The following is a 16,226-nucleotide window of genomic DNA, read 5'->3' as shown; positions in this document are numbered from 1 at the left end:
GCTAATACACCATAGGCCTTCTTACAAACTCTATCCACCTGAGTGGCAACTTTCAAACATCTATGAACATAGACCCCAAGATCCCTCTGCTCCTCCACCTTACTAAGAACCCTACTGTTAACCCTGTATTCTGCATTCTTATTTGTCCTTCCAAAATGGACAACCTCACACTTGACAGGGTTGAACTTGGCAACTGCAGTTAAATGGTGGAATGTGCGTAAGATTTGGGCCTCAAATAAGATTTGGCATTATGCCTTTGGCCCAGAGTAAAAATGGTTAAAACCTGCCACACTATAATAATGCTCTATCATTATCTTCCAACCCACCATGAGCAATACTCAGGGAGATCTGTTGTTTGAGCCGTTAAATCCTGAACTCCACTTCTTTTGCTAACAGGAGCAAGCAAGAACTGCTGAAATTCATCATGGAGTATCAACCATATGTGAGCTCTGTCTCAAAGGCACGGGTTTTACTAATTGGGCCAGTTGGAGGAGGCAAGTCTAGTTTCGTCAACTCTGTCAATTCGGTTTTCCGTGGTCATGTCACCAATCGGACTCTGATTGGGAGTGGACCGAGAAGTACGACCACAATGGTAAATATAGAAGTGCAGATACGGCTTTATATTTTTCTTGCCAATGTATTTCGCATCCTCTGTACTTGATTCTTGCATTGCTCTCTAGTCTCTTACACCCTTTGAAATGCTATTAATCCTGTATCAACATTGATAGAAAGTATCAATCCAGCAATGTCTGCACGCACTATTCATTGATAATCCAGGTGATTCACCCTCCCCATGGGTAGGTTTGTGATCACAGCATCTCTATTGTACAGGCTGGTGAATAAACGTGGCTGTCTGTTTTTGGTCTGAACGGATCTTGCTCAAGAGTTGAATTCCTTGACCCACTGAGTGAATTTAGAGCATTGTAGAGTCAGTGTAGACAATACTGCTAAATGGTCTTTTCCCATTAAAACCACCAATGTTTGTCACTGCTTCTTTCAGCCTCACAGGCTGCACAATTCAGGCTAATTGCTGTGTAAGAAGGTTACATTTCTGGGTCACCACGTTTTCAGAAGGATTTCAAGGTCTTTGAGAAGGTGCAGAGATTTATCAGCTTTGTTCCAAAATTTGGAAACAGGCCCTTCAGCCCAACAAGTCCATTTCGGCCCTCTGAAGAGTAACCCACCAGACCTATTATCCTAGGATTTTACTGCTGAATAATGCACCTAATCTACACATCCCTGACCACTATAGACAATCTTGCATGGCCAATTCGCCTAACCTGCACATCTTTGGATTGTGCAAAGATACCAAAGCACACCCCTGTAGGCTCGGGGAGAATGTGTCTAAACTTCACACAGACAGTCACCCGAGGCTGGAATTGAACCTGGGTACCTGGCGCTGTGAGGCAACAGTGTTAACCACTGAGCCAATGTACCACCCTATTTCCTCTTTCCCCCCAGAATTTATTGTCCAAAACCTGTCCTGGAGCACCCAGGTAGATGCGATGGTCAAGAAGCCACAATAACACCTCTCCTTCCTGAGGTGGCTCAGGAAATTTTGCATGTCCATAGGATCCTCACCAACCATTGAAAGCATTCTATCTGGGTGTAATTTGGCATGGGGTGGTCACTGCTCTGCCCAGGACCATAACAAAATACAGAAGGTTGTGTGCACAGCCCAGATAATCACAGAAGCCAACCTGCCATTGATGGATTCCATTTACACATCTTGTTGCAGCAGGAAGGCTGCCAACATCATCAAAGACAAACCTGTATGCCTTACTCTGTCCAAGTTCTTTCACCCTGTGATCTGCATGTCCTTGCTTACTATGATCAGCCTGTTTACTTAAACAAAGCTTTTCACTGTGCTTAGGTACACGTTTCAATAAATCAAATCAAAACCTTAAATCTCTTTCCCCTTGTTCCTTGTACAACCAATTAATGGAACAGTTGTTCGTTTTCTTCCTTACCTAAACCTGTCCACCTTGATCAAATCTCCCCTCAACCTCCTTCACTCGAAGCAGTGCAACCCCAGCTTTTTCAGCCAAAACCTCACAGCTAAATTTTGGAACAAAGCTGATAAATCTCTGCACCTTCTCAAAGACCTTGAAATCCTTCTGAAAACGTGGTGACCCAGAAATGTAACCCACTCAGAGTTTTACAAACGTAGTTTAGAATGTTTTGCCTTGAGAAATACTGAAAATGATGTGCAGTTTCAAAAGTGCTTTGCAGCAATTGAGATGATCCAGTGGTTTGCTGTGCTGCCCTACTCTGCCACTGTGCTGCCCTAGCATTGTCAGATTATTTTTCTCCCTGAATCAGCTGTAGCAATGGTCATCTGACAATTCCACTATCGCTCTATCAGGCGATGGTCATGATGCTAGAAGGAACCTAGAAATATCTTGTCACTTTTTGTCCAAGTAATTCCCACATTCTGTGATGGCAGATCCTTCAGGGCTATTTTTGTTAGTTTACCTTGCAAGTGATTTCACTTTGAGCTTTGGTATTTTTGTTTAATTGCAGTATTCGACATACTCCTTCAGAAATGACACTCCTCCTCTGACCCTTTGTGATACAATGGGACTTGCAGAAGATACTGTGTCAGGGCTGCACAGTGATGATATTATCAGTATCATCAAAGGACATATTCCGAACAAGTATAAGGTAACCTGGTTTTCTTTTTTCTTTTTATTTCGTTCCCCCCCTTCATTATTTGTGGCTAAATGTGTAAGCAATCTGATCTAAAATGGTTAGACGGCTGCTTTTGTGATGTCGAGTGATGCTATTCCTTTAACAATACTTGCCGAATCTTTATAATTAATTTGATTTGCTCATCGGCTTATTGCCTGTTACTGCCAAGAGGTAGGGAAAGCACATGTGTCTCCATCAGGAGACAGTTCCAGAATCTGCCTGATTCTCCACCCTAAGGATTTGTGTCATTGTCAACAATTCAGCTCAAAGTCTAACTCTTTCAGAACGATTGTAACTTTGCACCATAATCAGCATGATCTCGAGGTCAGCTCGGATGGATTCTAAATCCCAGCCTCACCAATGATGCCTAAATGAATAAAAATGTAAATATCATTTTAAAGTCAGGTTCTTTTCCTTGTAGTTTGCAGTTGATTCCCCATTCAAAGCTGGTGACATATCGCCAAGAGCTATTAAAGAGAAGATACATTGTGTTGCATATGTGATTGATGTGAGTAAAACCCCTATGCTGTCCACTGAAATGAAAACGAAAATCTGTGCCATTCGATCAAAGATTGATGAATTGGGTGAGTGTTGCATTCTGTACTGAGTATCACTGAAATAAAAGCCAATTTGTCTTGAACTCATCAGGACAGTTCACAAGAATACCAACGGGGGAAACAAGCATTTACACTCTGTCAGATGCTATGCTGATTGGTTGGCAAGTGGATTTTGGTGGAGGTATTACCATGGAGAATGCAGTAATTAATGATGATAAATTGTTAACAAACAGATCGGGTTAACTTTTTTCAGTGCGAGTACCAATTATACTTCTCATTTTAAGAGTTATACCTGGGGAACAAGGCAATTATAATGCGATTAGCAAGATTTAGGATGCATAGGATGGGGAAGAAAACGGCAGGGGATGGGCAAAGTTGAAATGTGGAGCTTTCTCAAGGAATAGCTACTGCCTGTCCTTGATGAATATGTACCTGTTACGCAGGGAGGAAGTAGTCAAGCGAGGGAACCGTGGTCTACTAAAGTTGAAGCTCTTGACAAGAGGAAGAAGAAGGCTTGTATTAGGATTGAGATGTGAAGGCTCAGTTAGGCGCTTGATAGTTGCAAGTTAACCAGGAAAGACTTAAAGTGAGAGCTAAGAAGAGCGAGGATGGACCATGAAATGTCATTGGGGGTGGGATATGGGCCGGGTGCTGGCAGGTGGGACTAGATTGGGTTGGGATATCTGGTCGGCATGGACGGGTTGGACTGAAGGGTCTTTTTAGGATCAAGGAAAACCCTAAGGCTTTCTGTCCGTATATCATGAATAAAAGAATGACCAAAGTAAGATTAGGGCTGAAAATGTGTTGCTGGAAAAGCGCAGCAGGTCAGGCAGCATCCAAGGAACAGGAGAATCGACGTTTCGGGCATAAGCCCTTCTTCAGGAAGGCTTGTGCCTGAAACGTCGATTCTCCTGTTCCCTGGATGCTGCCTGACCTGCTGCGCTTTTCCAGCAACACATTTTCAGCTCTGATCTCCAGCATCTGCAGCCCTCACTTTCTCTCAAAGTAAGATTAGGGCCAATCAAGGTTAGTAGTGGGAAATTATCCATGATGTCCAAGGAGGTAGGACAAAGTCAAAAACCACACAACACCAGGTTATAGTCTAACAGGTATATTTGGAAGCACCAGCTTTTGGAGCGCTGCTCCTTCATCAGGTGGTTATAGAATATATGATCGTAAGACACAGAATTTATAGCAGAAGTTTACAGTGTGATGTAACTGAAATTATATATTGAAAAAGGACTGGATTGTTTGTTAAGTCTCTTATCTTTTAGAATGAACATGTTGGTTTCATTTCTTTCATATGTAAATCGCAAAACATTTAAAAGCTACATTCTCAAGTGAACTTTAATAATTGATATCATGTCAGCCTGGATAATGCATTGAAGGTGTGAGCTTGCCTGTGTGAGACTGTGCCACAATGGTCAGACTGATTCTAATCTAAAGAACAGATTTACAGAATCTTACAGTTGGATTCATGCAGTTTTTGAGCAAAGTAAAATGTAATTCTGCAACTACAAATTCACCCCACAAACTTCTGTGTAGGTGTGGGGGGAGGAGTCGCGGGGGGGATCGGAGGTTATGAGTGTCTGTGAGGGAGTGTGTGTGTGAGAGTGTGAAGGGGTATAAGTCTGTGAGAGGGTGCATGTGAGTGTGGGAGTGAATGCGCAGGTGTATGCGAGAGGGTCTGCATGAGTTTGTGTGTGTGTGTGAAAACAGTGCAGTGGGGTCACTTGTGGTATGACATGAACCCAAGCTCCCAGTTGAGGCCATCCCCATGGGTACAGAGCAGAGACTGATAGCCATGGGGATGGCCTCAACCGGGACTTTGGGTTCATGTCACATTGCAGGTGATCCCATTGCAATACACACAGACACACAGACACACACAGTCACACACAGACAGATACTCCTATATACACGCACACACACACTTCTACAGACACACACACAGACACACAGACACTCCTATATACACGCACACACACACTTCTACAGACACACACACAGACACACAGACACTCCTATATACACGCACACACACACTTCTACAGACACACACGCACACACTTCTACAGACACACACACTCGAACAGTCCTATACACTCACGCAGACCCTTTCTCATACACTCACATCTACACTCTCACACTCACACATGCACCTCCTCACAGACTTATACTCCTTTACACTCACACACATACACACACTCTCTCACAGACACTCATAGCCCCGTTCCCCCGCCACACCACACGCACACACACATAAAAGTTTGTGAGGTGAATTTATGCTTGCAGAATTACATATTACTTTGCTCAAAAGCTGCATTAATCTGTGTAAGATTCTGTAAATCCATTTTTTAAATTAGAATCAGTCTGACCATTGTGGCACAGACAGTCTCACACGGGGCACCTCACAGCTTCAATGCATTATCCAGGCCGACGTGATACCGATTAGTAAAGTTCACTTGAGAATGTAACTTTTAAATGTTCTGCAATTTACATATGAAAGAACTGAAACCAACATGTTCATCTAAAAGATGAGAAACTTAACAAACAATCCAGTCCTTTTTCAATATATAATTTCAGTTACATCACACTGTAAACTTTTGCGATAACTTCTGTGTGTTACGATCTCACACTCCACAACCACCTGATGAAGGATTCTGGATTAGTGGTGCTGGAAAAGCACAGCAGTTCAGGCAGCATCCGAGGAGCAGTAAAATCGACAATTCGGGCAAAAGCCCTTCATCAGGACCTGTATTCCTGATGAAGGGCTTTTGCCCGAAACGTCGATTTTACTGCTACTCGGATGCTGCCTGAACTGCTGTGCTTTTCCAGCACCACTAATCCAGAATCTGGTTTCCAGCATCTGCAGTCGTTGTTTTTACCCACCTGATGAAGAAGCAGTGCTCCAAAAGCAAGTGCTTCCAAATAAACCCTTTGGACTACAACCTGGTGTTGTGCGGTTTTTAACTTTGTATACCCCAGTCCAATACCAGCGTCTCCAAATCCTGAGATAGGGCACATGCTAAACGAATATATTTTGTCATAATCACACTGGAAAAAGACAATGTTGTTGAGGAGAATACTGAGATACAGGCTGCTCGACTAGATGGGATTCATGTTCACAAGGAGGAGGTGTTAGCAATTCGGGAACATGTGAAAATAGTTAAGTCCGTTGGGCTGGATAAGATTTATCCTAGGATTCTCTGAGAAGCCAGGGAGGAGATTGCAGAGCCTTTGGCTTTGATCTTTATGTCATCATTGTCTACAGGAATAATGCTGAAAGACTGGAGGATAGCAAATGTTGTTCCCTTGTTCAAGAAGGGGAGTAGAGACAACCCTGGTGATTATACATCAGTGAGCCTTCCTTCAGTTGTGGGTAAAGTGTTGGACAAGATTATAAAAGGAAGGATTTATAATCTTCTAGAAAGGAATAATAGTTTTGTGAAGTGTAGGTCATGCCTCACGAACCTTACTGAGCTCTTTAACAAGGTGACCAAACAGGTGGATGAGGGTAAAGCAGTTGATGTGATATATATGGATTTCAGTAAGGCATTTGATAAGGTCCCCCACTGGAGGCTATTGCACAAAATATGGAGGCCTGGGATTCAGGGTGATATACGAGTTTGGATTGGAACTTGGCTAGCTGAAGGAAGACAGCGGGTGGTGCTTGATGGGAAATGTTCAGCCTGGAGTTCAGTTACTAATGGTGTATCACGGGGATCTATTTTGGGGCCACTGCTGTTTATCAGTTTTATAAATGACCTGGATGAGTGTGTAGATGGATGGCTTAGTAAATGTGCAGAATGATACTAAGGTCAGTAGAGCTGTGGGTAGTGCCAAAGGATGTTGTAGGTTACAGAGGGACATAGATAAGCTGCAGAGTTGGACTGAGATGTGGCAAATGGAGTATAATGCGAAAAGTATGAGGTTATTCACTTTGAAAGGAGTAACAGGAACACAGAGTACTAGGCGAATGGTAAGATTCTTCATAGTATAGATGAGCAGATAGATCTTGGTGTCCATGTATGTAGATCCTTGAAAGTTGCCACCCAGATTGACAGGGCAGTTAAGAAGGCATACGGTGTGTTAGCTTTTATTTGTTGAGGGACTGAGTTTCGGAGCCAAGAGGTCATACTGCAGCTGTACAAACCTCAGTGCAGTCGCACTTGGAGTACTGCGTACAGTTCTGGTAACCGCATTATCGGAAGGATGTGCAAGCTTTGGAAAGGGTTCAGAGGAGATTTACTCAGATGCTGCCTGGTATGGGGGGAATGACTTATGAAGAAAAGCTGAGGAACCTGAGGCTTTTTTCATTAGAGAGAAGAAGATTGAGTGGTGACTTAATAGAGACATGCAAGATGATCAGAGGGTTAGATAGGGTGGACAGGGAGAGCCTTTTTCCTCAGATGGTGATGGCTATCACGAGGGGACGTAGCTTTAAATTGAGGGGTGATAGATATAGGATAAAGCCAGATAGTTTTCTTTACTCAGAGAATAGTAAGGGCGTGGAATGCATTGCCTGCAACAGTAGTTGACTCGCCAACTTTAAGGGCATTTAAATGGCCACTGGACAGACATATGGATAAAAATGGAATGGTGTAGGTTAGATCGGCTTCACATTGGTTTCACAGGTTGGCACAGTGAGGGCTGAAGGGTCTGTACTGCGCTATAATGTTCTATGTTCTAGGTTCTATGCCTTTCTGCTCTCTCATATATTCTAAAGCAAGATTCTGCATTTATAGAAACATCAAAACTATTAGCTATAGTCAACCATTCAGCTCTTTGAGTCTGCCCTGTCATTCAATATGGGGTTGGCTGATCCTCTGTCTCAACACCACATTCCTGCTTTCTCCACATACCTCTTCATGCTTTTAATATTTAACAATTTATCAGTTTCCTGAGGGTATTCAATGTTTTGACCTCCTCAGTCTTCTGAGAATTCCACAGCTTCATCATCTTTTGAATGAAGACGTGTTTCCTCCTCACAGTTCCAGATGGCTAACCCTGTACCCTAAGATTATGATCTCTGGTTCCAGACTCACCATTCAGGGGAATCATCCTCCCTGCATCTAGTTTGTTAAGAATTTAAATGTCTCAATTCAATATCTTCTCATCCCCCTGACCAATGTACCATTTGCCTTCCTAATTGCATGCTGTACTACTTGAGATGGAAATGTGTTGCTGGAGAAGCGCAGCAGGTCAGGCAGCATCTAGGGAACAGGAGAATCGACGTTTCGGGCATTAGCCCTTCTTCAGGAATGACACCACAGTGCTGTACTACTTGCACAACCACTGGACATAACCAAATACTTTTCAGACAATGAAGTACTTTTGAAGTAAAGTTGCTTTCATTGTGGAGGTGTTATGATGGTCAATGTGGATATAGCAAGTTTCAGCAAGCAGTCATGAACAAAATGATCAAATGGTCAGTTTTTTAATCACATGAGTTACCCTTCTTTAGAGATTTACTTTCTGAAGGAGAATAATTAACAATGTATTTCAGTCGAATACTGCTCAGTTTACTATCAGATATTGTAACCCATCGGAGGAGTTAATTTACTAATAAATGAATTATTCATTTCATTTCTAGAGGTTCCACAGATTGTCTTACTAACAAAAGTGGATGAAGAATGCCCTATGGTTGGGAAAGATGTGGAAACTGTCTACCGGAGTGATCTCATTGCAGAAAAGGTACAGTTCTTACCGTACATTCAGTAACAGTGTCGTCATTTACAAGGTGAACGTACCAGTGTTCAAGCTATGAATTTGTGGCTTTCTTTATGAAGTGATGTGGAATTTGTGGGGGATGTAGTGGATGTGGGGACCCTCACAAACCTGAAGAAATACTTGGATGAGAACTTGAAATGTCATGACATTCAAAGCTATGGGCCCAGTGCGGGACAGTGTAGTTTATTGTAGTTTATTTTAGTGTGGTGCAGTGGTAGTACAGACTTGATGAAGAGCCTCTTCTGTACCTGTACGATTCTATATGGTGTCACTGCCTTTCTGGTATAAAAGGAGGCCATTGAACCGATCATCATGTTGGATCTCTGCAGTGAAATCTGGTCTGATCGCTTCTGCTCCGTCCCTGTGTTCCTGTAAGTTTATTTTCCTTAAATGCCTGTTCTTATCCGGGGCAGAGTCAGTGGAATCAGACCCAGTCCTGGTCCTGGTTTCCTCCCACAGTCAAAAGATGTGCAGGTTAGGTGGATTGGCCATGCTAAGTTACCTGTGGTGTCCAGGGATGTAAGTCGAAAAGTGTGGTGCTGGAAAAGGAAAGCCAGTCAGGTAACGTCCAAGGAATAGGAGAGGCAGAAGCTCTTCATCAGGAATCCAGCTCTCCTGCTCCTCAGATGCTGCCTGACCTGTGCTTTTCCAGTTCAACAATTTTCAAGTCTGATCTCTGTAATCTGCAGTCTTCACATTGTTGTAGTGTCCACGGCTGTGCAGGTTAGGTGGGTTAGCCATGGTCATAGGGATAGGATAGATGTTGGATCTTGGTGGGATGCTCTTCAGAGGGTCAGTGTGGACCTGATGGGCCACATAGCCTGCTTCCATGCTGTACGGGTTCTATGATTCTATAGTTTTATGTACAGCCATCAAGTAATGGAGACCATAACTGTGAGTAAGGTAGGTCAGAGGAATGAGACATCAAGTGGGGAAGATTCAGCTTTTGGAATTTTCCAACATGTTTGAGGTGCTTACAACCTGAATGGTTGATGGTGAAGTCTGTGCTGTTGACAGGGAAGGGGTAAATAGAAATGTAGTCAAGGTAGACATCTTACAGTAAGTCCCTTCCTTTTGTTGACTTCTAACATTGTTTTGCTTTATCAAGTAACTAGTAGTGAGGAAGAGCTTGATGAACCAAATATCTTATGTTCTTATGTCACTAATAAATCGTATGCTTTTTCTCCAGGTGATGGAAGTTGGAAAACAACTTGGTATTGCAGTTTCATGCATAATTCCTGTGCAAAATTATTGGTCAGTTCATGAGCTTCAATATAATACAGATATTTTAATACTCTCTGCTGTGGTACAGATGTTACGATTTGCAGATGATTATTTTGAGAATTCTGTTTAGTTTATCACCAAACTGTGACATAAGTTTCTCATGACTTTGTCTTTTCTGAATCATTGCTAGTTTTAGTTGGGAGAATTCAAATGCTATGAGCAATCATTTCTCTGTTGCATTTCACAAACTCGGAATGATTTGTTTCCCAAAGGTTTACAGAGGGATGCTGAAAGGGTTAATGATCCTGCCCTGAAATCTGCAAATGTTGTATGGCCATTGAGGTGTGTTTGTACTGTTGTTATATTAATCATTCTTTTTATTAAGGATATTATTAAGAATATTATTAAATTAGAAGGAGTGCAGAAAATCTTTACTAGAATGCTACTTGGACTGGAAGGTTTGAGTCCGAGGAGAGGTTAGATAAGCTGGGATTTTTTTCACTGGAGCGTAGGAGGTTGAGAGGTGACCTTTTTTGAGGTTTATAAAATCTTGAGGGGCATTGATAAGGTAAATAGCCACCAGCGTTTCCTCATGATAGCAGTGTCTGAAACTGGAGGGCATGGGTTTAAGGTGAGAGGGGAGTGATACAAAAGGATCCAGAGAGACAATTTGGTCACACAGAGGGTGGTGAGTGTCTGGAAGGGGCTGCCAGCGGCAGTGGTGGAAGCAAGTATCAGTTTGTCATTTAAGAAACATTTTGACGCACACATTGATGGGATAGGTATGGAGGGACATGGATCAAACACAGGCAATTAGGACTGGTTTAAATTGTGAAAACTGGGTGTCATTGGCAAGTTAGCCCTGCTGTAGATCACTATCACTCGATGTTAGAGTTTGCCTCCTGTGTGAATTAACATGCAGCGGGCTTTGTAAAACCCAAATCTTAGAGTCATACAGTCACAGAGACAAACAGCACACAAATAGACCGTTATGTCCAACTCGTCCATTCTGACCAGATATCCTAACCTAATCTGTTCCCATTTGCCAGCACTTGACCCATATCCCTCTAAACCCTTCCGACTCATATACACATGCAGATGCCTTTTAAATACTGGAATTGTACCAGCCTCCACCACTTCCTCTGGCAACTCATTCCACACACGTACTACCCTCTGCGTGAAAAAGCTGCCCCTTACATCCTTTTCAAATCTTTCCCCTCTCACCCTAAACCTATGCCCTCTAGTTCTGGACTCCCCCACCCAAGGGAAAAGACCATACCTCTTCTCACTATCCATTGCCCATCATGATTTTATAACCCTCTATAAGGTCACCCTCAGCCTCCATCGCTCCAGGGAAAACAGCCCCAGCCTATTCAGCCTCTCCCTATAGCTCAAATCCTCCAACCCTGGCTAAGTTAAAAATCACACACCAGGTTTAATTGGAAGCACACCAGCTTTTGGAGCACCGTTCCTTCAGGGAGCAGTGCTCTGAAAGCTAATGTGCTTTCAATTAAACCTGTTGGACTATAACCTGGTGTGTGATATTTAACTTTGTCCACCCCAGTCCAACCCTGGCATCTCTAAATCAGTCCAACCCTGGCAGCATCCTTGTAAATCTTTTCTGAACCCTTTCAGGTTTCACAATATCTTTTCGATAGGAGATAGACCAGAATTGTACACATTGACTAGGTCAGTTTTGGAATAATGTCCTGTACAGCCACAACATGACCTCCCAACCCAAATTCTCAATGCTCTGACCAATAAAGGAAAGCATACCAAATGCCTTCTTCACTATCTTATCCACCTGCGAGTCCACTGTCAAGGGACTATGAAGCTGTACACCAAGGTCTCTTTGTTCGGCAACACTCCCCAGGACCTTACCATTAAGTGTATAAGTCCTGCTCTGATTTGCCTTTCCAAAATGCAACACCTCACATTTATCTAAATTAAACTCCATCTGCCACTCCTTGGTCCATTGGTCCAACTGATCAAGGTCCCATTGTACTCTGTGGTAACCTTCTTCATTTTTCACTGCATCTCCAAAGTTGGTGTCATCTGCAAATGTACTGGCTGTCGCTTCTATGTTCACATCCAAATCATTTATATAAATGACAAAAAGCAGTGGACTAGCACCGATCCTTGTGGCACACCCCTTGTCACAGGCTTCCATTCGGTAAGGCAACCCCATCACCACCACCCTCTGTCTTCCACCTTCGAGCCAGTTTTGTATCCAAATGGCTAGCTCTCCCTGTATCTCATGAGATCTAAACTTGCTAACAAGTCTCCCTTATTGGGCACCTTACTGAAGTCCATACAGATCATGTCTTGATTATATCTTTCTTCACTTCTGAAGAAGTTGTGTTAGATTTGAAATATTAGCTGTGTTTCTCTCTCCACAGGTAACTGCTGGGTTTCTCTGGTACTTTCTGTTTTGATTCCATATTAAGCTTGTCACACAAACAAGTAGCACAAAGCTGAGAAGTTACCATGTATTGCAATTTGACTATTGCTAGCTGTATTCAATATTAAACCTTCATTGCACATTAGATGGATCTGTCTGGTTATTTTGTCTTTGGTTACCTTCCCTCCTGTTCTATCTCCAGTGTACACTCTAGGTTGAATGCGTTCTTGTGACATAGTAATAGTGTCCATACCTCTGATCCAGGAGGCTCAGGTACAACTGCCATCTGCTCCAGATAGTGTCTTTGAGCAGGTCGATAAGCAGATGCTCACACTGTGGACAGAATGTTTCTTTTATTTTTGCTGTGTTCATTTTGTTGAGTTTGTCAGAGTGTTTCTCACCACGAGGCCTTACCAAACTTAGTTCATTAACCATCGACCCCACCCCATGGGGTTCTTCTCACCAGTCTCCCCGTCCCATTCTACCTCAGAACAACACGCGACTGCAGGGACATCCTAGAGTTTATGGGCATCCCCGCTACTGATGCCATGGTGCACACAGACCTGTCCAATCAGTTTGCAGTTTCTCTGCAAAGTTTTTAAAAATTCATTCATGGGATTGGACATCACTGGCCAGGCCAGTACTTATTCCCCATCCCTAATTTCCCAGAGGGCAGCTAAGAGTCAACCACATCGCTGTGGGTCTGGAGTAACATGTAGGCCAGACTAGAGAAGGATGGCAGTTTCATTCCCTACAGGGCAATAATGAATCAGATGGTTTTTTTCTGACCATTGACAATGGATTAATGGTCACCATTAGACTCCTAATTCCAGATTTTAATTGAATTCGGACACTACCATCTGCCATGGCTGGATTCGAACCCAGGTCCCCAGAACATTAGAGTTAACGTCCGAGCAATAATACCACCATGTTGTCACCTTCCTAAGGTTCATGGTATTTGCTCTGGACATGGCAAATATGGGAAAATTTGCACCAACTTTGTGGTCAGGGTTTTGGAGATCCTAGTGGATGAGTTGGTGTTGAGGTGGGACATCCTCTTTCTCCCAGGACCAACAGTCAAGGCCTCGGTAAAAACAAGGACTGCAGATGCTGGAAACCAGAGTCTAGATTAGAGTGGTGCTGGAAAAGCACAGCAGGTCAGGCAGCATCCGAGGGGCAGGAAAATCGAAGCTTCGGGCAAAAGCCCCTCATCAAGAATGAAGGGCTTTTGCCCGAAACGTCGATTTTCCTGCTCTTCGGATGCTGCCTAACCTGCTGTGCTTTTCCAGCACCACTCTAATCTAGACAACACTCGAGGCCGTTTCCCCAGACCCTGCCCAGCCTGGTCTGACGTTGCCACCTGGGTCAGTGCACTGACTGATTGATTGACTCTATCCAAACCCCCAGACTGGTATCTGAGGCTTGCCTGGGCATCCTAACCAAAGGTATCTCCCTGCACTGAGGATTGCTGATGATAACCATAAAATGTCCTGGATTTGTTTCTGTGTTAAAGGGTAACACGATACAGCTGCAGTGTGAGGATGGTATCTCTGGCTGGGGAGTAGTTGCAAAAGGGCAAGGCAGGAACGCTGTGGTCATTCAGGTAGTGAGTGAGTGCAATGAGAACAAGCAAACCAGCTCAAGATGGTGTCTTGACCATGAGCTGGGTCGATGTCCCTGAGTACCCCAGAAACTACAGAACATTGGCCTTTGGGGCCGGAGATTATTAGGCAAAAACTTTCAAAAGCTAACTGGGGACAGATGTTCGGAGGTAAAGGGTCATCTGGAAAATGGGAAGCCTTCAGAAATGAGATAACGAGTGTCCAGAGACAGCATATTCCCGTCAGGGTGAAAGGGAAAGCTGGTAGGTATAGGGAATGCTGGATGACTAAAGAAGTTGAGGTTTTGGTTAAGAAAAAGAAGGAAGCATATGTCAGGTATAGACAGGATAGATCGAGTGAATCCTTAAAAAAGTAGAAAGGCAGTAGGAGTATGCTTAAGAGGGAAATCAAGAGGGCAAAAAGGGGGCAGGAGATTGCTTTAGCAAATCGGGTTAAGGAGAATCCAAAGGGATTTTATAAATACATTAAGTACAAAATAGTAACTAGAGAGAAAATAGGGCCTCTCAAAGATCAGCAAGGCAGCCTATATATGGGGCCGCAGCAGATGGGGGAGATACTAACCAAGTATTTTGCATTAGTGTTTACTGTGGAGAAGGACATGGAAGATATAAAATGAGGGGAAATACATGGTGACATCTTGAAAAATGTCCATATTACAGAGGAGGAAGTGCTGGATGTCTTGAAATGCATAAAAGTGGATAAATCCCCAGGACCTGATCAGATGTATCTGAGAACTCTGTGGGAAGCTAAGGAAACGGTTGCTGGGCACCTTGCTGAGATATTTGTATCAGCGAGACTCACAGGTGAGGTGGCAGAAGACTGGAGGTTTGCAAACGTGGTGCCACTGTTTAAGAAGGGTGGTGATGTAGTGGACAGCGAAGAATGTTACCTCAGATTACAATGGGCTCATGATCAGATGGGCCATTGGGCTGAGAGGTGGCAGATGGAGCTTAATTCACATAAATGCGAGGTGCTGCATTTTGGAATAGCAAATCAGAGGAGGACTTATACACTTAATGGTAAGATCCTACAGAGTGTTGCTGAACAAAGTTCAGGTTCATAGCTCCTTGAAAGTGGAGTCGCAGGTAGATAGGATAGTGAAGAAGGCATTTGGGATGCTTTCCTTTATTGGTCAGAGTATTGAGTGCAGGAGCTGGGCAGTCATGTTGCGGCTGTACAGGAAGTTGGTTAGGCCACTGTCGAAATATTGTGTGCAATTCTGGTCTCCTTCCTATTGGAAAGATGTTGTGAAACTTGAAAGGGTTCAGAAAAGATCTACCAGGATGTTGCTAGGATTGGAGGATCTGAACTACAGGGAGAGGCTGAACAGGCTGGGGCTGTTTTCCCTGGAGCGTTGGAGGTTGAGGGGTGACCTTATAGATGTTTACAAAATTATGAGGGACATGGATAGGATAAATAGACAAAGTCTTTTCCCGGGGGTGGAGGAGTCCAGATCTAGAGGGCATAGGTTTAGGGTGAGAGGGAAAAGATATAAAAGAGACCTAAGGGGCAACTTTTTCATGCAGAGGGTGATACATGTATAGAATGAGCTGCCAGAACATGTGGTGGAGGCTGGTACAATTGCAACATTTAAGGGGCATTTGCATGGGTATATGAATAGGAAAGGTTTGGAGGAATATGGGCCGGGTGAATATAGAACCTAGAACAATACAGCACAGAACTGGCCCTTCGGCCCACGATGTTGTGCCGAACATTTGTCCTAGCTTAAGCACCCATCCATGTACCTATCCAATTGCCGCTTAAAGGTCACCAATGATTCTGACTCTGCCACTCCCACAGGCAGTGCATTCCATGCCCCCACCACTCTCTGGGTAAAGAACCCACCCCTGACATCTCCCCTATACCTTCCACCCTTCACCTTAAATTTATGTCCCCTTGTAACACTCTGTTGTACCCGGGGAAAAAGTTTCTGACTGTCTACTCTACCTATTCCTCTGATCATCTTATAAACCTCGATCAAGTCACCCCTCATCCTTC

At 43.5% G+C, this 16,226-nt stretch overlaps 1 protein-coding gene across 4 annotated transcripts in view; it reads left to right on the top strand.

Annotated features, from left to right (window-relative positions):
* Nucleotides 1-166: 166 nt before the first annotated feature.
* LOC122554145 (interferon-induced protein 44-like) overlaps nt 167-16,226 on the top strand; it is a 19,743-nt gene continuing 3,683 nt past the window's right edge. For 2 of the 4 annotated variants that reach the window (XM_043698713.1, XM_043698712.1), the window contains exons 1-5: nt 373-592; nt 2,524-2,664; nt 3,113-3,275; nt 8,845-8,945; nt 10,171-10,235. In XM_043698713.1, coding sequence (XP_043554648.1) covers nt 425-592; nt 2,524-2,664; nt 3,113-3,275; nt 8,845-8,945; nt 10,171-10,235 — 638 coding nt within the window. In that variant the 5' untranslated portion in view covers nt 373-424. Of the gene's footprint in view, nt 593-2,523; nt 2,665-3,112; nt 3,276-8,844; nt 8,946-10,170; nt 11,275-16,226 lie in introns of those variants that run through there. The other 2 variants (XM_043698710.1, XM_043698711.1) reach the window with 2 other exon arrangements.

The sequence above is a fragment of the Chiloscyllium plagiosum genome, chromosome 11 (assembly GCF_004010195.1).
Source record: "Chiloscyllium plagiosum isolate BGI_BamShark_2017 chromosome 11, ASM401019v2, whole genome shotgun sequence".
Taxonomy (NCBI): domain Eukaryota; kingdom Metazoa; phylum Chordata; class Chondrichthyes; order Orectolobiformes; family Hemiscylliidae; genus Chiloscyllium; species Chiloscyllium plagiosum.
Note: the sequence above shows the minus strand (reverse complement) of the source record. Positions and strands in the feature narration are given on the sequence as shown.